This window comes from Haemaphysalis longicornis, unplaced genomic scaffold, assembly GCF_048455015.1.
Source record: "Haemaphysalis longicornis isolate Haplotype H1 unplaced genomic scaffold, Haemaphysalis longicornis Haplotype H1 scaffold_6, whole genome shotgun sequence".
NCBI classification, from domain to species: Eukaryota; Metazoa; Arthropoda; class Arachnida; order Ixodida; family Ixodidae; genus Haemaphysalis; species Haemaphysalis longicornis.
This window is the reverse complement of record NW_027526407.1, coordinates 138,813,240-138,838,140: the sequence shown is the minus strand read 5'-3', so window position 1 is coordinate 138,838,140 and position 24,901 is coordinate 138,813,240. Positions and strand designations below refer to the sequence as shown.

At 47.6% G+C, this 24,901-nt stretch overlaps 1 protein-coding gene across 1 annotated transcript in view; it reads left to right on the top strand.

Moving 5' to 3' along the window:
- The window catches only part of LOC144141957 (uncharacterized), a 123,918-nt gene that overhangs the window by 57,473 nt on the left and 41,544 nt on the right, over nt 1-24,901 (top strand). The window contains exon 4 of the mRNA XM_077673391.1: nt 13,673-13,708. Within this exon, the coding sequence (XP_077529517.1) occupies nt 13,673-13,708 (36 nt within the window). The remainder of the gene's footprint in view (nt 1-13,672; nt 13,709-24,901) is intronic.

Sequence of the window (24,901 nt, the reverse complement as noted above, 5' to 3'; positions counted from 1 at the left end):
TAACTTTCAACTGCTTTATCTGAGAAAACACACATGAAAAAGTAGTTGAAAGTTAGCGCTCGTCCCGTTTGTTCCTCACTCGTCCGTCGTCGTTTTTGCGCTGCAACCAGTTTAACTATGTACCAACAAGCCCAACTGGTTCTCAATGACTCTTCCTCTACCCAACCCCCGACTCCTGGCTGAGTTATAAAACAGCGCAGGAAACGAGACTACAGAGAGGGCACAGAGACAGGGGGCTGTCTGTGTGCCCTCTCTGTAGTCCCGTTTCCCGTGCTGTTTTATAATTCAGTTAATGCACCAACTGGCCCGCCTTCAATCCGTGGTGACTCCTGGCTGTCTGACCTCGCGTGCTCGAACACCCAGTCCCAGTGCGCCCTGGTCGAAAGGGTTCGGGGTTGTAGAGCTGCGCTTCCGCGCCTTAACCATCCGTACTCAGGCTAGCCAGAAATAAAACGTGTTTCTCTGTCTCTCTCAAAGGTTCCTCCTCACCACCGCCGAACCCTTTTTCACAACTTTTATTCCCCTCGTTGCCACGGACGCGTCTTTCAGAAGTTCCACAATCGGCTGACAACGGCGGCAACGCCATTATCAGGTGATTGCAGAGAACCAACAGCAGCGCGCAAGAGCGGATAAACAACCGAAAGCCACCGCTGTCTGGCATGCAGCCGCCGCCGTTACCACCTGAAATTCCACATTGCCGAATAGCTCGAATCCCTACCGGTTGAAGGGTCACTTGGCCGGTTGGAACGCCGGCGTGAGCCCATTATTTTTCTTTAGCTTGCAAGACTTTCAAAAAGATATTTTCGCCGTTGCATATCACCCCCAACTATGCGCCCATCACCGGTTGCCGGTTTATGAGGACAGATAGGGGGCGGAAGGAGGGCGGCGCGCGCACATCTGCGCTTTAAGCCGCTACCGACAACGTGCACGTTATAGTAGTTGGGGATTTAAACGTGGAAGTCTCACGCCTCCAAGTACCCAGTCCGCTGTCGCCTGTAATCTAGCGGTGTGGGTCTGAATTGGTGTTTTGACATACAGTAAGATGCCTGCAACGGGAAGGAAAACGGAGGGCGACATGTTTGCCTAATACAAAAAGCTCGAGGCATTCCAGGTTATAACTCGCAATGGGTCGAGCTCATGTCCTTCGATTGTAAATGGAAGAGGGGGAATTCGAGAAGTTTCGGCCCGAAGAAAAGCTCGAAAGGGCAAGAAAACGGCGCAAAGCCGCTGCCGTCACCGTTGCGGCCCCAGGTTCCTGCTCGACGAGTAACTGCGAATTTCTCAGTGAATGTACCCGAACGAATACCCGAGTGATCAGGGCAATGTGTGCGACAAAGAAACGGCCAACCGGTGGCACATTAGGTGGGAATGTGCCGCCAACCCAGATGGAGCGAGCTCCGAAGAATATTCGGCAGTACTCGAGAGCGCCCTCCAATCTTCAAAGACCACTCATGGGCCGTCCAGCAGGTCATCGCGCGCTCGAAAGGCACGGGCTCCGGAAAACGGGATAGTGATAGTATAGGTCCACAAGAAGGCGCGACGGCACGCCACGTCGAGGACAGAGCTATAACCTGGCTCCCGCCTACTACAGGCCTTGTTTCAATGGTCTTTTCCCGTCCAGTGCAGTCCCCCCGGATAAAGAGGAACTTGCGGCTGGCAACGCCGACGGGATCTAATATTACTTGTTGAGCATAAGGAGCTCTCCGAGCTTCATTTTCGACGGTTTGTTTCACTTCTAAGTACGCGCACATGAACGATTGCCTGTTTATGCGTGTATGGTTCGGGAGTAGAGGGAGTGGTGGCGTCGCTCACCCGCAGCTATTGGCCGTGAGAGCCACCACTGGACAGCCCGGCACTGCTATCGTTTTGACGTCACTTTATAAATCCCTGTTCCTACCGTGCTGCTAGTTGGCTTGTGGCACGTGACATTTCGTTGAGGACGCGCCTTCTAAGTGCATTCAGTGTTAATTTTCTGAGTTTGAAGTTAATTATCAGTGTGTGAAGCGTAGTTTGACGCCATGGGGCTTTATAATTGTGGCAGCTGTGGTAGGCTGCCCGCAAACGACTTGAGCGTTATGGTGTATGCGGACGTATGCGACCGAACCCGGTGTAAGCGTAAGCTGCGGCTCCTTTCCCCGATCAACATTGTAGGCTACGATGATCACCGAGCTAAATTTCTAGGTTTCGCCTGTCGTTCGCAAGAAATGTATGAAGCAGGAAATAAAGCGTTTACGGTTCACAGAAACGCTCCGCACACACGTCCGTCATGCCTGCCCGCCGGCGTCTCGACACGACGCAGGTCGCGGCAGCAACACATTATTTACGCTTTTTAAAATCACACTGATCGCAGAAAAGCAGTGTCACAATCGCGAAAGTGGATGTTAGTGTGGTGAAAAATTGTGCTACGTAGTGTCATCAGGTGTGATTTTCAAAGCGATGCTCAAATATCTGTCGCGATATACGCCGACCGGCCACGGACGTCGGTCCCGGCACCGCCGGCCAGTTCACGCACGGTGCGGTGAGCGGCCGAAGGGTGGCGATACCTGCGCGCAAAAATCGGCCGAGGCCGTGGCATGTATCTTGATCATCGATCGCTTAAATAGCAGTCACCGCGGATACAAACTTTCACCTACGAGAAGCAGGGTGACAGTGTGGTAAAAAGTTGTGTTATGGACTGTCATTCCGACTGTAACGATTGCGGCAATGAAATATCTGCCGCGCCGCTAAGCCTAAAGTTCCCAACATCGGACTCCACGCATCCGCAACCGGCGCCGAGCTATCTGTTGGAAAGACCGTCTTCTAAAACTCACCACGCGCAAGTGTTTTGCTTTGGGTTGCCCTAACTTCTTAGGGCCCTGTCTTGGGACCCCGAAAGCTTGGTTCCCCTATTCTAAAACTCCCCATTACCCCACAACGTGCTTCGCCTCGTACACAGCTGCGCCTTCTGTGAACAGTCGTGAGTTCTCGAGCTTGATGCTAGAGAAAGGCACAGGCTCACTGTGAACATCCCGTGTTGCAATCCCGTGTAGCAAAATACCGTGTTGCAATTATAAATTTCCATGGCAAGCCCTAATTAAAAGTAAGCATAGCTTATCCTAAACCCACTCGAATTCGTTGAAAACTCGCGTTAATACCATTCATACTTTACGGACAAAGTTGTCGCAAAAACTAAGCATATGAGCAGTACAGACTACTAGAGATCGTTAATAAAATAGGGGAATGAACATAAAAAAACATTGCAGGGGAAATGGGCACTGCTTAAGCAAGACTGCAGATCGTGCCAGCACTTTTAAGCATGTGCGGTGACGCAATCCGCTCACCGTTCTCACGTAGTCATTCATTTACCAGGCAATGCACGCAGTGCGCGTGGTGAGATCACAACTGCGAGGCACGTTTCCGTCGCTGCTGCAAGGTCTATTTTCTTTGCACACACAGTCTCGTACATGTCACGGCGCACATACTTCATAATGAATTAACAGCGTCCTTTTCTCGGCAGCAATTGGATCCTCCTTGGCGTTAGGTGGCTACGTACGAGCTGTAGGTGGTGATAGTAGAAACTACCTATAGCTGCGGAGTGTCGCCGGGAACAAGCCGATCACTGATTGCTTGCCCGGAATATTCGGTCTGTAGACAACTTTTTTCTGTAATTTGCGTCAAAACCGCGAGGAGGGAGCAGACGGTGGCTACAAAAAAGACGTGCGGTCGCATAAGCACAGGAAATGTGTTCTAGCAGACGACAACATAACCCGGCGTCCTAGAAGTGACGTCACTCGTAGGTGTCGCCACAATATGTCCTCGAGGCCAATACGCCTCGAGCGCTCCCACTGAAATCTCCTAGTGGCCTGTTTACAAAGCAGCCGCGGGAGTCTCCAGCACTCTCCCCGTAGTCGCCCCTGCTTTTGCGGCACGTTCACGACTGAAATTGGCCGTTTGTATGCGTCCGAAATACATAATATAGACCAGCCACTCTCTTCCCAAATGTGGTGTATTTACGACAGTGGAAAAATTTCTGACGCGGTTTTAGTTTGGTAAATTCGGTCCGTATAAGCGCCAGGTTTTAATCACAAGCCGGCTTCGGGAAGCCGGCATATGCATGGAGCTGATTGTAATTCCACTGCTCTGAAATTTACCAACAGTATCACCGCAAGCAACGTTTCCTCAGACGGTTATGCTACGGCTGTACACTATGATGTATATCGCTTTTGTGTGTGGGCTTAGCCTATCTAGCGGAGCAGCCATGCCAAATTAAGCTTGCCAAATCAGGCTGCACGCCAGTTAGGCTTGCCAGTCATCAAAATCCCCAGCCTATCTACGCCCACTGCAGGGCAAAGGCCTGTCCCATTATTCTGCAATTATCTCTGTCCTGTGATAACTGCCACCAATTTATCCCCGCGAACTTCTTGATATTATCTGCCCATTGTTGCGACTCAGCGACGCCTTGTTCGACCGGGTCATTCGCCCCGCCGGTCGACCACCAAAAGAATTGTCTTCGCCACGGCTTGACGAAGGAAACGGAAAGGCCCGACAAGACGGGAGGGCGGCCACTGATTGACAGCTGCTCTTTAGTGGTGTTGAGTCTCGCCCTAAAGGGAATAAGGAGCCGCTGCTCTTCCCCCTGCCTAAGCAACTCAACGCGTGTGCACGTGAAAACCAAGACGGCGAGGACCGGATGGGATCCCAGTGGCGGCGGCGGCACAGTGAGGAAGGCAGTGGCAGCGAGGAAGGCAGTGGCAGTGGCCAGGAAGGCAGTGGTCAAGCCATTAACTCTCCCTGGAGCGATTCCATGCACCTTGATTATCTGTGCTGTTAGGCTGCCTGGGAAGTGCGTGCGAGAAGAACCCCACCGTGGGAACGCAGCGTGGGGCTGACACCAAAGAGATACGCTGCGCCCGGGCCTCTTCCGTTCTGTAGAGGTGCGGCTTGCTGGGCCAGTTTGTCAGTTTTCCAAAATTTTGTCCCACCCATGATCTCCATTTACGTGATTTAACGATTAAGATTGGTACCATTGCCACAGCAGCATTTTTGTGTAAATGCAGGGCATTACAAGGTTCAAAACTGTCGCTAATTTGTACATTTTTTGAAAGTATTTTGCGTAATTTTCTTGTATATTCTTCGGGTTCTGGCGGAGATATATGAAATACGTATTTTTAATTTTGTCAACGCATTCCTGTCAGAACTTTTTTGTACTTTCCCTATTTTTGTTTCTGTCACACTTATGTCCGACAAATTATCCCCAATTACGCTATTAAAAGTATTGACGGTGTTACTTCCGCAAAATCTCCATTTCTGCGAAACTTCAGGGCTTCACACTGTCCTCCGTTTTAGCTATCATATTTTGAACGTTTTTCTGCGGACTTTCTTCACTTATTCTCCTGTTTGGGGGAATTTAAATAGACTGTGGATTTAGTATTTTGTCAGAGCGTATTTATAAAAAATCTATTTTTTTTTTTGTTCGTTGTTTCTTGAGTTCCCAAACTTTTGTCAGACCAACTATCTCTATTTACGCTATTATAACGAATAAAGGTGCTAAATTCGCCAAATTTGCATTTTTGTCAAAATGCATGGCATTACGCTAACGTTAAAACTGGAAGATTCGGATTTTCTAGCGCTTGTTTTTTTTTTTTAATTCCGGTATTAGAGAACAGTTAATAAAACTAACTCCTGTCACAGTAATTTTTTTCTCATTCATTTTGGTCTTGCTCGATGATGCTATGTTGTTGTTCTTGGCTACAACTTTCTTCATATCCGCGCCTTCTTCACAGGAAAACGATTGCGCATCGAACTCCGTGTCATCTAAAACAGCGCTTGAAAATGGCCGAACAACACACTTTTGAGATCCAGCACTAACGTTGCGGACGTTGCGGGATCTTTCGAATACTTTGCCACTAATCCACCAAAGTGTTACATTGTGATTTGTTCGCCTGGGTGGTTGACGATCCCTTCCCGCCAGAAGTTGATGTATGCGGTTGTGACTGCTCTGAAAAATCTGACGTCAAGTGGTTGCAGCTTGTGCGTTGCAAGGGGAGGCAGGAAGAGAATAATGATATCGTTGCCCTGGAATATTGGGTAGCATACAAATTCGGGGTATGGATGGAGTGAACATCCATATTTAACACTACCTTGTAGTTTCGGGAACATCTGACAACTTCCGAGAGTGGTTTGCGCTCGTGTGGCTTTTGAGGAGGGCGCCAATATGTCGTTTTCGCCTGTGATTTAGTTTTCCATTCTTCCTACTAGGAACTTTCGTGTACGTGAGATGCACTGGTAATAACCTTGAAGACACATTGAGCAAGGTCCAACGCATTGTACGACAAGCTGCGGGCACCTGTTTACGAAGTTAATGTTCGTTGTGCAGGCGTAGCGTTAGGACTATAACGTCCATCATGTGCGAAGCATACATATAATATACTGAGCATAGAGGGAAAGCGCGCCGCTGAGCTAATGCATTAGAACCATACGACACTCAGTAGCATGCATGACACAACAATTTGAAGGTTGCCAGCTGAGCTTTTGCTTAGTAAACATGGCGAAAGCGATGGGTAATAATCTGGCAACGTGGTACTGAGGTGTTTCGGCGTCCGTCTAGCGAAGCATTCCGGGAATAATGGTTGCATGGCGGCCCGCTGGCCAGGTGGGTTTTGTGTAGGCGTCGTCGAGAGCATTGCGTACACAGTAAACTTTTTTACACCCTTTTAACCAATAAGTGTGTAGCATAAGTAGAAAAAGGGTGTTGGGTGGGATTTACACCCTTTTTCTTGAATCTCAACACCCTTTCCCTAGCTCTACACCCTTTTTGCGCGAAAAAAAGGGTGTTGATCAACTTCAACACCCTTGGTTTTTCTTAGGGTGTTGAAAGGGTGTGGAAAAGGTGTTCAGCTGTTCATTTAATAAGGCTATGCTTGGATGCATAATAGCACTGTAAGGAACAAGACATCCCCTCATATACTCCTCTAATCTTAAGAAATTTTCAAACACAAAAAAAAATAATTGCTCATATGCAATTATCGCTCGTTTCCATATGACGTGCACCTCATTCCACAAATTTAGCTTTGGCATGTGTAACACCAATTTAAACCTTCAAAATTAAAAATTCTATATTCGTGTGGCGAAAAGGGTGTTTACCGACTGCAACACGCTTGGCTTAATGTAGGTTGTTGAAACAGTGTGAAATAGGTGTTCAGTTGCAAAAAAAGAACAGCGCAGCTGGGGGTCGGCCTAGTTTCTTCCGGTGTTGCTAGGTTTTGTTATGTTTGCTAAGCTTTGCAATGTTCTTGCCAAGATAGGATTACGGCTCAGGGGTGAGGCCAAGTTTAGCAGGATTTTACAAGGATGTTCCAGTGTGCCCCTCCCCCCCCCGCTTCCCATTGCCAGGGGATCCATGGGGGAAACTAGCTAGGTCGGCCCCCAGCTCAATTGTTTCTCCAGCCTTGCACCACTACTGCAAGCTGCGCCTTTTTTTTTTCCTTTTAGAATCCAGAAAGGACTAGTACCTTTGACATGGTATAGTAAGGGGTGCGCATACGCATACATTCCTCGGACAAGCTCGAAAGCCGACTTGACTATTATAATACCCTATCTGCGGTGGTGCAACATTTACAGGTGCTGCAGTTCTTTTTCTTTGAATTTTTTTGCTAACGCCACTGAAAATAGCTCCAGCTTAGAGAGCTCCACTGGTAATACATTATGCCAATTCATATAGCTTTAAATATCGTGAGGTACAAAACACCCACCGCTTATAGAAAATGTTCAGTCCACCCATGTAAACAGGTACAAAAGGCCTCCAAAGTTGGAGGTCTCATCACTTTTTTTTTAGTCGGCGGTCTATTCTTACACCCTTTTTCTTACACCCTTTTTCTTAATGCCCTTTTTCTTAGTTTCGAACACCCTAAATTGTAGCTTTACGCCCTTCTTGGAAAAAGGCTGTTGAAATAACGAACACCCTTTTTGAAGCGTGTTCAGTTGGAGGGGAAGATTTGTTTGGTATTTAATAAAATTCTATAAGTAATGGAACACAAAAACTACGTCGTAATGAAAACGTTTTTGCAAATCCGCGTGTTGATTTGTGTGTTCTCATAGTACAATCCATACATCCAAAATTAGCTCTAAAATATCTGTTTTTTGCGACAAGCCCACCGACTCGATTGGGGTGATTTCCTCTGCTGGAAATAAAGGCAGGAACAGCACATTTATTACTAAGTAAGTATGGTCTCCCTCTACCGCTTGCATCTCGTTGGTTTTCTTGCTTGATTCATTTGTGTTCCAACTGTAACTTGTGCGTATTGACTGTTTGTGTTGAATGCTGCGCGCTTCGCCGATTCACATTGCCACTGCGCATGCCGGATGCTCAACACCCTTTAAGGGTGTTCAGATCAACACCCTTTTTTCATCCGTACACCCTTTTATGCCAAAACACCTTTTAAGGGTGTTAGGCTTGGGACAAGATTTTTACACCCATTTCAGCCAAAAAGGGTGTAAACATGATTAGTGTGCAGTCTATTTCTCGTGGGTAGGTAACCAACGTGTTTTCGGTTGAGTGTGTGACTTGTACGTAGTGAGACTATTTGAGCAAGACGTGGCAACGATTACACAACCCTTGCGCACAACCTCAAATGCGACTGATCGCATACGCGAGGATGCCAAGAAATCAGCTGATCTGTACTGAGGCGCACAGAAAATGAATCTCCGTCATGATCTAGGTGCATTTTTGCGCCATGCCGCTTTAGTAGCCATTCTGTGACATTATAAGACGCGCTCAATGCTTTTCAAATAAAGTGAAGTAAACTTTGCTTTAGCTAATTGTGAAACCTTTATTTACACACACACACACACAAAAAAAAACGTTATCACATGGGCCAATGCTGATATTGCCGGTGAGTCGCGATCCCTTTCAAGCACAGGAACTAAATATCGCCGTCGATCGCAGGCCAAGGCAGAATGCATGCAAAGGGAGTATGCGAAATACCGTCAGCGGTGTGTCCCATTTTCTTTTGTGTCTGTATTCGTCAAGTTTTAGCTGCTTTCCACCACTTCAAAGGAAACGGTTGCGGGACTGAATGGGAGCAGTGACTTGCGCAAAGAGCGCGCGAGAAGAGAACATTGACTTATTGTGCACACTAAACTTTTTTACTCTTTTTGGCCGAAAAGGATGTAAAAATCTTCTCCCACTGCTAACACCCTTCAAAGGTGTTTTGGCAAAAAAAGGGTGTTGAGCTCAACACCCTTCAAAAGAGTGTTGAGGATGCTCAACACCCGAAAGAAGGGTGTTGAGCATCCTCACACCTTTTTTTAAAAGTGATGGCATCCGCAAAGGCAATGTGAATCGGCGGAGCACGCAGCATTCAATAGAAACAGTCAATACGCACAAGTTATAGTTGGAACACAAATGAATTGAGCAAGAAAACCAACTGGATGCAAGCGGTACAGGGATTGCATACTTACTTAGTGATACATCTGCTGTTCTTGCTTCTGTATCTAGCAGAGGAAAGCCCCCCGATCGAGTCGGTGGGCTTGCCGCAAAAAAAAACATATTTTAGCGCAAGTTTTGGAAGTATGCATTTTACTATGAGAATATACAAATCAACACGCGGATTGGCAAAAAGTTTTTATGACGAGGTAGTTTTCACGTTCCATAACTTCTGGAATTTTATTAAATACCAAACAAATCTTCCCCGAAACCTGAAGACCATTCAAAAAGGGTGCACATTATTCAAACACCCTTTTTCCCGGAAGGGTGTAAAGGTACAAATGAAGGTGTTCGAAACTAAAAAAAAAGACGTAAAGAAAAAGGGTGTAAGAAAAGACCCCCAACTAAGAAAAAAGGTGAAAATACCTCCAACTTTTAAGGCATTTTGTACCTGTTGGGTGGACTGAACATTTTCTACAAGCGGGGGGTGTTTGCTACCTCACGATGTTTAAAGCAACATGAATTGGCATAATTTATTACCAGTGAAGCTGTTAAAGCTTGAGCTAGTTTCGGTGGCGTTGCCAAGAAAATACAAAGAAAAAGAACTGCGGCACATGTAAAGAGTGCACCAGCGCAGATAGGGTATTATATCAGTAAAGTCGGCTTTCGAGCTTGTTAGAGTGTGCGCACAAGGGGTGTATGCGTATGCGCACCTTTTACTATACCATTTCAAAGGTACTAGTCTTTTTTGCGCTCTAAAAGGCAAAAAATGGCACAGCTTTCAATAGTGGTGCAAGGCTGGAGTAACAGCATAGCTGGTGGCCGACCTAACTTGTTTCCCCCTTGGATCCCCTGGCAATGGGAAGCAGGGGGGGGGGCACACTGGAACATCCTTGTAAAATCCTGCTAAACTTGGCCTCACCCCTGAGCCGTCATCCTAGCTTGGCAAGAACATTTCAAAGCTTAGCAAACATAACAAAACGTAGCAACACCGGAAGAAACTAGGCCGACCCCCCGCTGCGCTGTTCTTTTTTTGCAACTGAACACCTATTTCGCACCGTTTCAACAACCTACATTAATTCAAGCGTGTTGCAGTCGGTAAACACCCTTTTCGCCACAGAATATAGACTTTTTTAATTTTGAAGGTTCAAATTGGTGTTTCACATGCCAAAGCTAAACTTGTGGAATGAGGTGCACGTCATATGGAAACGAGCGATAATTGCATATGAGCAATTATTTTTTTGCATTTAAAAATTTCTTGCGAGTAGAAAATTATATGAGTGGCCGTTTTTTTCTCTACAGTGCTGTTATGCATCCAAACATGGCCTTATTCAATAAAAACCTCAACACCTTTTTCAGAGCCTTTCAGCACCCTAAGAAAAACCAAGGGTGTTGAAGCTGATCAACACCCTTTTTTTAGCACAAAAAGGAAAAGAGCTAGGAAAAGGGTGTTGAGATTTAGGGAAAAGGGTGTAATGGCCTCCCAACACTCTTTTTCCACTTATGCTACACCCTTTTGGCTAAAAGGGTGTAAAAATATTTAGTGTGATGACTGATTTAAAAAATAAACCGCAATTCGTTATCTATTTTTTCGTTGCACTTTCGCGAACGTTTGCGTGAAAGTTCGGAGTCCGCAGAGCTGTATGAAGTTTCATAAATAAAACAACTTACATGGAGCGATTGTAAAAGCTGCTTTTATTTCTTTTTCCAACGGGTACGATCGCTGGCTGCCACTCCGTATCCTGCAGTGAACTTGAGGTAGTCAAGGTCAGATCAGAATCGCTGATCAGGTGTAAGTTCACGGGCAATAGATAAGGTGCTTAACGTGAAGCAACGAATGACAGCCTCGCAAGCGCCCGGGGAGGCAATTGCTCAGCGCGCGCGTCCGAGTTGTACCAGTTGCACACGTTTTACACGCATGCAGACCTGAGCTGCGCGCGTTCGCGCTCGCACGCACGCACGCACACGCACACACACACACACACACACACACACACACACACGCACACACACACACACACACACACACACACACACACACACACACACACACAAACTCCGCAATACAAGGGGAAGGGCCTCGCCAGTTCATAGCGCGCTTAAAGAAAATCGAAACCAAAACTGAACTACACATTGACTTTTTGTTCGAAAATTAGAGCTTAATTACACTAAAAGGTTTTTAAAGAGCTAGTTTTAATTACTGGGGCAATTATTTGTTACTATTTTGCTTCAGTTCTTTGTTTAGTTAAATGAGTACGCAACAACTTTTTAGCGGGCTGAATACAATTGTTTTGGCAACCATGACAATTGTATCTTGTCAGGGCCCACGATTCTTACGGTCTCGGAGCTTGCTTTACCCCCCTGGTACGAAGCAGTTGTTGGTGGTGTTGTTTCCTTTGCCTGCTTTCCTTCCCTTTATTGCGTTGACTGATAGCCGGCGCCATCGCTCCTTCTTGGTCAATTTTTAGGGTTAACGTTACACCACATTGCATTGAGGCCATCTACTAGCCAAGCAACGTGAAACACATTGTAAGTCGCGCTGCGAGTGCCACTCGACAAAGAAAGACCTCTAAGCTCAGCCCTACCCATATAGCATGTAGCGCTCACATCATATAATTGCTATCGTCCTTTCAAAAATAACGCAGTTGTTGCTCATGTTTCCGTTTCTGCTTTCACTTCTCTCGGCTGGTATGGCTAGCAGACTTTATCAATCGCCTTTTTAAGCCTGCTTAGGTTTAATGTTTAGCGGCCTTTAGGTTACCCTCAATTGTGTTCCAAGGAATGTCAATCATTCTGCGTCAAACCTTGAGTACCGGTTGACTCTGAAGGACTTTATAGCGAAGAGTTATGCCAATATTTAGGTAAAGATATCAAGTCTATATCCAGCTGCATCACATACTCGGAGGACATGTTGAACAAGCCAAAGTTGGGTCGAATAATTTATGTTTCAGGCGGTGCAGAATGAGCATCATAGAGCGCGCGTAGATACTTTCGTGCACTTTTATATTCGGGCAGCCGTTCCAGCACCGGGCTCCGATGCTTCCGTCATGCGTGTGGTAACGTGCCGGTGCGTGGCCTGCAAATGTTGCTGCCTTGGAAATGGCAACCAGAAGCCGAAGGCAAAGTTACCTGGTTTATTGCATAGCGAGACATGAGCCGCAGAAATGCAGGAACAATGCTCTCACCAGCGAGGTTACAGTACAGGTCTCGAGCAGAGTGACAGCATTGATTAGCGGCTCCAAAATGACTACGCATCTGTGCTTGGGTCTGCGTATTTATGCCCAAAGGGCTAACGGTCAAACAAGTTCTCCCCTTGTTTTAGCACACGGTGCGAACATAGTACAGACACACACAACGCTTTTTTTTAGAGTTCGTGAGAGGTCGGTAGTAGCGGCGCACGCTAAGTCTTACTAGGGGGAGGAGGTTTCTGACGCGACGTCTACGTCCTACGGGTCGCCACTCGGCGCGTTTGCCGCCACCGAAGTTTGAATCTCGCCGACACCGTGGCGCCCGCGATCCGGCCATTCCCTGGCACGTTGCTGCTTGTCCGAGGCAGCTTTCTTTCACACAGACCGGGAGACTCCGCAAAACGGTGCGGGACGCGTCAACATAGATGCGAAGCGCAGAATTCCAACAGCACATAGGTCACTTCATGCATGGGAGGGCTATTTCGGTGCCAGAACACCCCCCCCCCCCCCAAATTGTTTTATCACCGCATTCCTCCCTCCCACTCCCGTTAACCCTATTTTTCACCTATGCTATTTCCCTAGAGAATCTACTTAAACTCATGCTAAAACAAGCGTGGGATGGGCGTTAGTTTATTAAAGCAAAATAATGATAACTGTTGGGGGTGCCGCATGTCTTTCGTTTTTAAAAGCGGCAAATAACACCTCTTCGCCCCCCCCCCTCCCCCAGAAAAATATTTCTGGCTCCGCCACTACCTTCGAGGTATACTGACAGCGGAAGGCTAGTAACCTTCTAGTAGAAGGCTAGTAGTAATTAATAATTAACCCCCCTACAAAAATGCCCAACGGGCGCTGTAGGTATTTGGAATAAATAAATAAAAAAAATAAATAAACCTGAAGCGGACCTATTAACTTCGGCGCGAATTAGTGTTCGCCTTCCAAGATGACCTTTCTTTGTCTCTCACGTTACTATGTCAAAGGCTCAGGGTATTTAATCCTGACTAAACCTATATTTTGTGGTGTGGGAAGCAAAGGCACAAACATTAGCATGACCTATCATAAACCGGACCGTTTTTTTTTTCAGACTAATCCGGGTCCCCAACTGCCGGCGAGTCAGTGGGTGAGTGATGTCTTATAGTATTTATTTCTTTCACGCAATCGCGTGAAGTGACTGAAAGTGTGATGATGATGATGTTAGGTTTTCTTGGCGCAAGGGCATCACGGCCAAAGAGCGCCAGTACTATGGTGAGGAATATTCAAGTGGGAATACAAAGTACAGAATTTATAATAAAAGGTATCTCGAATTTCTGTTAAAAAAAGAATTGGTGTAGAAGGCCAAGTAAAAACAATTGTCACTATTACAGGAATTTTCTACGTGCAATCCTTGCAACCGTCTTTGCGGTAGCAATGGGAGGCCCTACCGGGTTCTAACGTGCGATGGTGGCTCGGCTCACGGGTGAAATGACACATACCTTAAAAATCTACGTCTGTGAGCTACTTAAAAACACGATTCACAGAGAAACGTGGCTCGTCTGAAAAAAACAGCAATGGGTGTTGAGGGATCATGCTTGTGTACAATTCTGGGAAATGAAGCTTTCTTTGCGGTTCAAGTAGTTTGCACTCTACTAGTACATGAATGACTGGTAGCGACCCTCCACACCTCAAGCAGCGTGGCTGTTGTGCTCCTTTTAATAGGTACACATGTGTAGCATGGGTATGGCCTATGTGCAGTCTACAGAGAGTAACCTCTGTGATCCTGTCCCGTTTCTCAGGGATCGATCTACCTAACTTGGGTTTCACCATCTGCAGTTTGTTTGCTGTTTGCCCATTCCAATCTTCTTGCCATTGGTCGCACAGCCTCTTACGTCCGTACGCTTTAAGATATTCGTAGGTCACGCTTTCAATATCTAGGTCACTCCGAAGAGCTGCAGTTACAGCATTCCTGTCTGCTTGCTCATTTCCGGCTATGCCGCAGTGACCTCGGACCCAACAGACTGTGATTGCAAGTTTTCGTTTGTGGGCTGAGCACAGTAGTTTAGCAATTGAATAAAGACTAATTTTTTTGTAACTTTCCTGACGCTAAAGCCTGCACAGCACTTTGAGAATCAGTGAATATCACTGACTTTTGGACATTGTTGTCAATAATATATTCTACAGCCAATACAATGCCGAGTGTTTCAGCAGTGAGTATGTATATGGCTTTAGGCATAGTCTTTGACGTGGAAAAGTTTGGACCATGTGCAGCACATGATACTGCACCAGCTGACTTGGAAGCATCTGTGTAGAACTTAGATGCTCTGTATTTCTTCTGCAAAAGCAAAAAGTTCTGCATAATTAATTCCTTTGGAGCGGTTCTTTTGTCAATCTTCATAAAAGAGAGATCACATGAGATAGGGCAGAGATCCCATGGAAGGACAAAGTCACCAAAGCTGGTTTTCTGAGCGTCAGTGAATTATATTCCCAGGCCTGTGGCCAGTGCCCTCACCGACAGAATGGCTCAGCCATGGCAGGTCGCTTTTCAAAAAGCTTGATTGCCTGGTTACCTATAGTGCTGTTCGGGTGTCAGGTCAAGGATGTCACTTTTAGCGCATAATTCAACCCAGTGTACTTCCGCTGTGTTTCAGGAGGCCACTGATTGGCCTCCACATACAGGCTTAAAACAGGGCTTGTTCGGAAAGCGCCTGTAGCCAGACGAAGGCCAAGATGGTAGGCAGAGTCTAACATCTTTAGTGCTGTTCTCGCAGTAGATTGGTAAACAAGGCACCCGTAGTCGATGCGGGACCTCACAAGGCTATTGAATAAGGCCAATACGCACTTTGTGTCAGTACCCCAAGGCTGGTGTGAGAGGACCTTCCGCATCCTCACTGTATCCCAACATTTAACTCTAAGGCGTTTGAGGTGTGCAATGAATGAAAGTTTGTCATTAAGCACAACCCCAAGTAACTTGTGCTCCTTTTTTACTGCTATGGGTGTTTCATTGAGCTTAATAACGGGATCTGCGCGGATACCACGCTGCCTAGAGAAGACCACACACGTGCTTTTTTCTGGGTTAAAACAGAATCCATTCTCATCTGCCCATTTTGTAAGTTTGTTTGCAGCTAGTTGGATTTGCCTCTCACAAATGGACATATTACGTGATTTAAAGGCAATGTGCACATCATCAACATATAGTCAGTAGGATATGGAGCGAGGCAGTTCAGTTTCTAAGGAATTCATCTTAACAATAAAAAGGGTGCAGCTAAGCACACCACCCTGCGGCACTCCAATTCGTGCACGAACATCTTCGAGGGGACGTTTCCAACCCTAACCTGAAAGGTGCGCTCGGAAAGGTAATCTTTCAAACTGTTCAGCATGTTTCCACGAACTCCAAGGCGGCGCAGATCACAAAAAATACCGTAACGCCAGGCTGTGTCGTAAGCTTTCTGGAGGTCAAAGAAAACTGATAAACAATGCTGCTAATGAACAAATGCATCCCTGATGTAGGATTCAATAGCCACTAGGTGGTCTTCTGTAGATCTACCAGAGCAAACATCCGCCTGGCGATTGTCTATAATACCATGGTACTCAAGAAAATAGATAAGGCGACGGATAATCATTTTTTCGGAGAATTTGCATAAGCAACTGGTAAAAGCGACCGGTCTAAAACTAGTTGCAAGTGATGGATCTTTCCCCTCCTTTAAAATCGGCACCACAATAGCTTCTGTCCACACTTTTGGAAACTGCCCTGCATGCCAGATCTTGTTAAACAACGGTAAGAGCCCTTCTAGAGTGTCGTCGTGCAGGTGCTTAATCATGGTATATGTTTTTCGGTCTCGACCTCGTGATAATTTACCACAAGTAGTGAGCGCAACTTTAAGCTCCTGCATAGTTAATGGGCAATTATACCCTACCTCAGACTGGTGTTTCTCATGTACCATCTTCCTTTCCTCTGCATTCTTGTGTCTTAGGAAGTTATTGAATAGTGAGCTGAGCTTGATACATACTCAAAATGCTTGCCTAGGGCATCCGCTTTGTCTTGTAAAGTGTCTCCACTTCTGCTGGCCTCCATATTCTCCTCCATACTTTCCGCGTGTATGTATATGATGTGATTGATGACACAAAACGATTCCAGCTTTCTCTTTTCGCAATACGCTGTATCCGTCTTTCCTTAGCCTTTGCCCGCTTGAAAAGTACCAAGTTTTCAGTCGTTGGGCACCTACGCAAGACACCCCATGCCTTATTCTGTTTCTTACGGGCCTGCCTGCAATCATCATTCCACCAAGGTTTTGGCTTAGTAACTCTACTAGAAGTCTGGGGGATGAATGCATGGGTGCATGCAGCCATCCCTGTCTTTCCTAAATACAGAGTAGTTCTTTAAAAGTTTGTTTGGTTCGTCCTCAAGTGCGTCTCCTGGAGACACATAATACTTATTTGGTGTTGTGACAGCAATTCATAGATATCGTCCAAGTTTTTCAGGAGGCCCCTGCAGTTCCATTAGACTACATTATCAGCTACCATCAGCTTATGCTGAACAAGGATTAAGGAAGTGCCATGCTGTCACCCTCCCAGGCTCAAGACACCTTCGCAGAAGCCGGGATATGTGGTGCAGGCTGGGAACCTCTTGCCCTCTCACAGTCACCGTAGGTGGCTTTTGCTTTGAACGGTCAAGCGACGTTCCGCACCCTATCGGCGTACCGCGCAACGGAGGCTTGGCGTTGTGTCCATGGCTTCTTGCGAAGCTTCGACAGCAGGGCTAGGCTGACTGCTTGCGGCAGCCTGCCTCTCAGCAGGGACTGGCACTGCAGTGCCAGCCCGGGGCCTAGCGTTGGCATCAAGGGGTGCTGGGGCAGCTCTTGACGCTTCGTTTGTGGCATGTCCAGTGGCCTTAGCCACAGGCACTGAGGGGGCTTGGGGTGTCCCTTGGGGACTCGCTGGGAGGGTTGCAAGGGGAACTTGAACCGAGTGTAGCACCGCCCCCCATCGCGCTACATCGGCAAAGCTAGTGTGTGTCTGGAACAGTCTCTGTCGTGCTTCCCTAAAGGTAATGTTTTCCTTATACTTCATAGCAATTATTTTTTTTCTTTCTTCCATTACGGGCACAAGCGCGAGTACGTGGCGTGCTCTCCCTTGCAGTTTACTCAGTGGAGTGGAGCTTCACAGGTGTCAGACGAGTAGTCTTGGAGGCTACGCTTTGGACATGCTGCCTTGCCTCGGCAGCTAAATGAACCATGGCCAAATCTTTGGCATTTTTCAGCAGCGTCGGGGGTTTGGAATATACAAACGGACAGAGATTTTATCGTAGCCTGCCTCGACAGACTCGGGCAGTACACTCGTCGAGAATGTGAGGATTACATGCTTGGTCGAAATTTTCTTCCCATCTCTACGCATTTCGATTCGTTGAACATTCACAACATTCTGGCCATCGAACTCTTCCAGGAAGTCTTGCTCAGACACGTTCAGAAAGTTTTCATCAGAGATAACACCTATGGTAGTGTTCATGGATCTGTGGGGACTGATGCTCACAGGATTGTCACCAACAGTGGTTATTTTCGTCAACTTGGCACACTGAGCTGCATCTTGCACTTCTAAGAGAAGGTCACCGCTTCCCAACTTGCTTACTTTATAGCTCCCACCTAGCTCATTCGTTAGAACTTTGGCTACCAAGAATGGTGACAGACGTCTGATTGACATGCCTTCGTTTTCACAGCGCATGACATAAAAATTTAGGAAATTTTCTGACTTTTTAGGAGTGAAAAACTGCTGGACTGCTTCGTTGCCCCCCCCCCCGTTTGGAGGACGATCATGGGATGCAGAAAATTTTGTTGCCATAACAAGTGAAATCAATTCAGCAGCTATGCTGGCCGCCCACCACCCAGCCCAACCTGGGAACGCGCTAGATGCGCGTTAGCCATACAAAGCTGCTATAACCCTGTTTAAGTCCTCAAGGTTGATTCCTTACCCAGGGTTAACCCTCGCCACCTGGAAATGTGTGCAAATGAGGAAAAGAATATATGACAGCACAGGAGTAGCAAAGAAGACAGGAAGGTGAAAGAGCTGAGAGGGAGGAAGCAAAAGGCAACTGGTTGGTTCCCCCCGGGCGGGTCAGACCCGGGGGCACCATCTGCGAGAAGCAGAAGCCAAAGTGGCGTGTTGCCTCTACCGGGGCGCAGTGAAGGTCCAAAACAACCCCGGCTTTGGCTCAGCCACCAGGATTCCCTTTTTCCCGGACAGGGCTCAGCCACGCACAACCGGGGCGTGGGTGGGTCCAACCCAACTGGTGCTCTGGTCCGTGGTGTTGCAGGACGCCAAGTGCCTACGGCAGTAGGCACCCCCGCGGAGCTCGGGACCGTGGTGGCGCTACTCACCAAAACACCTTGAGTACACAAGGTGCCACCTGCGGGGGACTGAAAGTGTGGTGCATGAAGCATAGAATGCAGTACGCAAATAACGTATTGCAAAAAAGACGTGTAGCATGTTTCGGCAGCCGAAACGGCCTGAAATCTCTAGAGCACCTAAACATTGCAGCTTCCAGGAGGCGATGAGGCAAAGCTTGCTATGAATTCCACGTTCAGAGCAGGCCATGACCGCTCTGCAGCATTTACCACCAGGCCGCCTTATCCGTGCTCTTGGGTGAGCTCTCGGGCACAAAAGACGATGTCATGGAGTTTAGAAAGCGTAGAGGACACCGAGGGTGTTTAAAGGAGCCATGAAGACAAAACACAAGTTTAGTTCATTCGGAAGGTTTCCTCGCTGTAATCATACTGACATCACTTTTAACGTACTCTTTGCTCAAATAAGCTATATGATTAGGGGAAAAGGGAATGGCCATGCCACGCACTAGCTCATTTCCCGCAACAGAACCTATGATGTCATATGAGCGCAGCCGTGTGATTGGCTGAAGCCGGCAAAAGCAAACGCAAAGTAGGCGTGTCTTATAAGCTTGCTGAACGAGCTATTTGCGCCTAAATGTAATGCACACTCATTTTACACTAGTAAGAATAGCGGTGTAAGCAATGGAAGTTACCAAAATCTACGTAAACATAGGACTACTGATACACACTGCTCTTGGTACTGGGCGCACAATGTTTGTTTTAGCTGCACAGCAGTCCGACGCTTTGGAGTTGTCTTATACGACCCTGGCCGATTGCCGTAAGCGACCTTGCCTTATGTGACCCTGTTTTCCAAGCATACCCCACGTTTCACGAAGCGATTACTTTCTACTGTACCAAAAACAAGCTAGGTGTAAATACGGTCAAAAACAAACCAACTGCGGAGGGCTGAGCATGCGAGCGTGACCTGGGAAGTTTGACGGCAAGCAAGGCTGCAATACGAATGCGCAGTATAAGTTTTTTCGTATACGCACCGTTATGACTTCATTGTAGACGTAACCAAAACACACGATTTGTTGGGTGAATCAAAATTGTAACCTAAATCGATGAAATTATCAGTGAATACGGCATCATTTGCTGCCACTCAAGCGCTGGGGACGCTATAACACATGAAATCTTTTTAATAAAACCGAGTTTTATTTTGTCTTCATGGCTCCTTTGAGGTATTTAACTGGCGGCATATGTACGTGAAGCGTCAACAGAGGTGAAAATGTCACAATTTCGGCTATGGCAACCTGCTGACATTTGAAATACGAAAATTGCACTGAAATAATTACCTGCTGTTATATTAGTGATGTGTTGTTGTTGGGGCAAGGGGTTTTGCCCCACGGCGATTTTTTGTCGTTCTTATGTCGCGGTTTTTGCGATTAGGCGAGTATTTTGAAGTTTTTGTATGTTATAGGTAGCATCTTGATCATGCGTTGTTTGTGTTCTTGCTCTGTATTGCCCTACATGCATAGGCTTGGCCTGCATTAGGAATAAATGAAATGAAATGAACTATCGTGCAACAGCACAGGTACTTCAGTCAAATAATTTTCAAGGTGAAAGTCAAAGTCAAATGAGGGTGATCTCAAATCTCTTTTCATGCCGCAGCGTGCACCGTGGGTGTCAGCGTCTGTATCAATGCGCACATCGCAGCAACATAAGTGTTTTTACGGTGTAAACAATAGAAAAACGCATGTACAATTGCCTAACATATAATATCATCAGTTCCCTTCTTCGGCGTCTTTTCTTTCCTCTCCGCTACTATTACCCGCAGCCATAACCGTTCAATCATTGTGAGAACTTACATCGACCATATCAGTTAAACGACGCCCTTTGTGGCGGTTTACTTCGTTATAGCCTTCTAGCCCTGACTTTTCTTTCTAAAGGGAATTTTAAAATACTATAGGTGTTGCAGGCCCGATTACTGAGGACATATCTTCGTGTCCTGAAGTCGACCTCCAGAGTGGTAACCATGACAGAGAGCAAGCGGCTTCCGCCCACTGCTTTTCAGGCAATGGTACAACTTCGGACGCGACTGCGCGTCATGGCAAGGCAACATAGGCCTCCTCTAGCCGCCGCCTGGGTCTGTGAGCTCGATCACGATCTGACTGCCTAGTATCAGCAATCAACCTCCTCTCCTCACCTCCCGTGGCTCTTCCCTCCAATGGCAATTGCCACCACGGTACCTGAATTTAGGCGGAAGGCGGATATACCAGCCCCGGCTCTAATGTTCCTTGCCTTGGATCCCCGCACGGGGCACCTTGAGCAATCTTGGTGACGGTACTGGCGATACCGCGGACCCCGAGCCCCCAAACATAAGCTGGATCCAACCGTGGCGAGGTGTTTAAAGGTGAAGGGTAGAAGCCGTAAACGGTGGCCGTCGGAGCCCAGGTCAAGCTCCGGCGGATGGGCTCCCTGTCTGTTTACCAGGCAGGGAGCTCCGGGACCTCTCAGGCTATCAGGGTAAGGTTTGAGAAGAAAGAACCCCCGTCCCCTGCTTCTATACTATGATGTATGGCATTCTCTAAACCCCCCCCCAAACGTGATCGGTCCCTGAAAAGGGGCCGCACCGAAGTATCTTTTCCTTCTTTGCCTTCTATCTCGCTCCCAAAGCAAGATAACTACCCTCGTTTTTTGATCATGGAATCTGTGGACAAATCGAAGCCGGTTTCTTCTCAATCGGTATTTCTTGTTTCTAAATACCTTGAAGGTATCATCGGCAAAACATATGACGCCAAAAAACTCAGAACTGGTGAAGTGCTGGTTGAGGTTAAAACCAATCAGCAATCCACAATCCTCCTGAAACAAACCCGCATGGCAGATCTGGAGATCAGGGTCACACCCCACCGCAGCCTCAATAGTTGTCAAGGTGTGATCTCTGAGGCAGATCTCCTAACCGAGACAGAGACTGATCTGCTGGAAGGCCTAAAAGAACAAGGCGTGACAGCAGTAAGGCGCATCGTCATCAGGAGAGAGAACAAAGAAATACCCACCAAACATCTGATTCTGACTTTCGACCGCTGCACACTGCCCGAGCATATCAACGCAGGTTTCATCCGTTGTTCTGTCCGGCCATACATCCCGAACCCGCGGCGCTGTTTCAAGTGCCAGAGGTTCGGGCATGGTACCAACTCCTGTCGTGGCAGAACAACATGTGCCAAATGTGGCCAGCATGATCATCTATCTGACAACTGCACTGCAACCAACCTTACCTGCCCGAATTGCCAGGGTCCACATGCAGCATACTCTCGCGCCTGTGAAAAGTTTCAACAAGAGAAAAAAATCATTAACATAAAGGTAACAGAAAACATCACCTTCCCCGAGGCGCGAAAGAGGTTCGCCTCTTTTCCCCTGGGGAGGTACGCCGACGCAGCTCGCCGGGGGGCGGAGCGGCGTCTGGTTTCGGCGGGGACCCAGTACCGCGAGTCGGACTTGGTCCCGCCCCCGCCCCCCCCCTGGGTTGCCTCTGGCAGCCCAACCCGCCTCCGCACCGCTCGCTGAGCCAGCAGCGGCTGTGGTGGCATCCACGTCCGGTGGGGATGCTGCTGCACCCACCGTTTCCCCCTCTCTACCGGCCCGAAGCACACGCGAGGGCCCGGACGAGATGGAGACGGAGGCACTCGCAGCGACCCCCTCCCCCGCCTCACTGCCTTTGCCGTCTGTCGTGCTCCCCACGCCTTCGGCACTGGCAGCGCAGGCAAAGAACACCCGAAAGGGTACCACGCCAAGGGGGCCCAGTCCGCTGGGCACCCCCTTGCCTTCAGATGACGACATGGACGTCGAGCCCTTCCGGGTTTCATCGCAGCGGAAGGAACGGGCTGCGACGTCCAGGTCAGTAGAGAAGGTCAGAAAACCCCTCCCAAGAGTCCAAGCCCCGAAAGACCCTACATAAACATTCACACTCCAGTAGCTCTGAACACATAATAATGGGAAGAGAAAACATAGTTCAATGGAACTGCAGAGGCCTTCTGAATAATCTTGACGACGTTTATGAGATTCTGCATGCCAATCAGCCAAGTATAATGTGTGTCCAGGAAACACATCTGAATTCCAAACACACAAATTTCTTGAATAGTTACATGGTATACAGGAAAGACAGGGATGGCTGCACACACTCTTCAGGCGGTGTTGCCATAATCACCCGCAAATCCTTAGCATGCCACCCTGTCACCTTGAACACCGTCCTCGAGGCTGTAGCCGTCCGCACAATAATATTTAATAGATTGATAACGGTATGCTCCATATACATTCCTCCTGATGTTGCACTTACGAGCACCGACTTCGAGGCGCTGGTTGACCAGCTGCCCGAACCATACATACTTACAGGCGACCTTAATGCTCACAACTCTCTTTGGGGCTCTTCCAGAACGGATGCCCGAGGTCGCCTGATAGAGAAATTCCTTACATCTTCTGGAGCATGCCTTTTCAACAATAAACAGCCTACATACCATAACATAGGACACAATACATATTCAAATCTTGACTTGGCTATTGGTTCGGCAATTCTCTTTCCATGTCTTGAGTGGGGAGTGGGCACTGACCCATATGGCAGTGACCACTTCCCCACTTCACTAACATATATAGGTAACGGCCCAAGCAGTTCTTCTTCCCATAATAGGTTCAATGAAGCACGAGCTAACTGGAACACATTTACAGAGACATCGAAACTACACCACACATCCATAGCACACCTACACGTCGAAGAAGCCACCCAACTCCTCACGGCGCACATCCTCGACGCCGCCGAAAAGTCCATTCCCCACGCCTCTGGTGCCCCGCGCAACCAGCGGAGGCCGTGGTGGAATGAGGACTGCAGGCGGGCACGAGAGGCCCAGAACAAGGCGTGGGGTATCCTTCGTCGGTACCCCACGTCGGGTAACCTCATTTTGTTCAAACGGGCCAAGGCGTTAGGAAAACGTGTGCGCCGTGAGGCGAAACGAGAGAGTTGGCACACCTTCTTGACATCCATTAATTCATACACAGACACACACAAAGTCTGGACACGTATACGCAAGCTCAAAGGACAACAGACACACAGCCTGCCCCTGGTTAGCACAACAGGGGACACACTTGAAGACCAGGCTAACACGCTTGCACAACACTTCGAACACGTGTCCAGTTCAGCACACTACACGAACACTTTCATGAAACACAAAACATCTGCAGAAAAAAAGCCCTTACACGACAAAGACAGATCAAAAACTTCTTACAACTCTGAATTCACTCTCTATGAGTTGAGGGCTGCCCTGAGCTCGTGCAAACCTTCAGCTCCAGGCGCAGATAAGATTACATACACCATGATACAGCACCTACACCCAGACACTCTTGAAACACTCTTACACCTATACAATAAAATATGGCTTTCGGGGCACATTCCACGCTCTTGGAGGGAGGCCATAGTAGTGGCTTTCCTAAAGGAAGGGAAGGACCCTTCCTCTCCCGCCAGTTATCGTCCCATTGCCCTGACAAGCTGCCTGTGTAAGCTCTTCGAGAAGATGATAAACAGGAGACTTGTGTACTTCTTAGAGTACAATGGCCTTCTCGAGAGCTGCCAGGCGGGCTTCAGGGCGGGGCGATCTACCAACGATCAACTCGTTGCATTAGAGTCTTATATCAAAGATGCTTTCCTCCACAAGCAGTACTGTATGACAGTCTTCTTTGATCTTGAAAAGGCGTACGATACTGCTTGGCGGTACGGCATCCTTAGCGACTTGAAGTCCTTTGGCATGTCGGGTAACATGATAAACACGCTTTCCAGTTACATGTCCGAAAGGACGTTTCGCGTGCGACTTGGAACTGCACTCTCTAGGGTGCATGTGCAGGAAAATGGAGTGCCACAAGGTGGAGTTTTAAGTTGCACCCTTTTTATTGTGAAAATGAATTCCCTGAGGAAGGCATTGCCACCGTCGATTTCCTGCTCAATTTATGTAGACGACGTACAATTATCCTTTAAGTCTTGT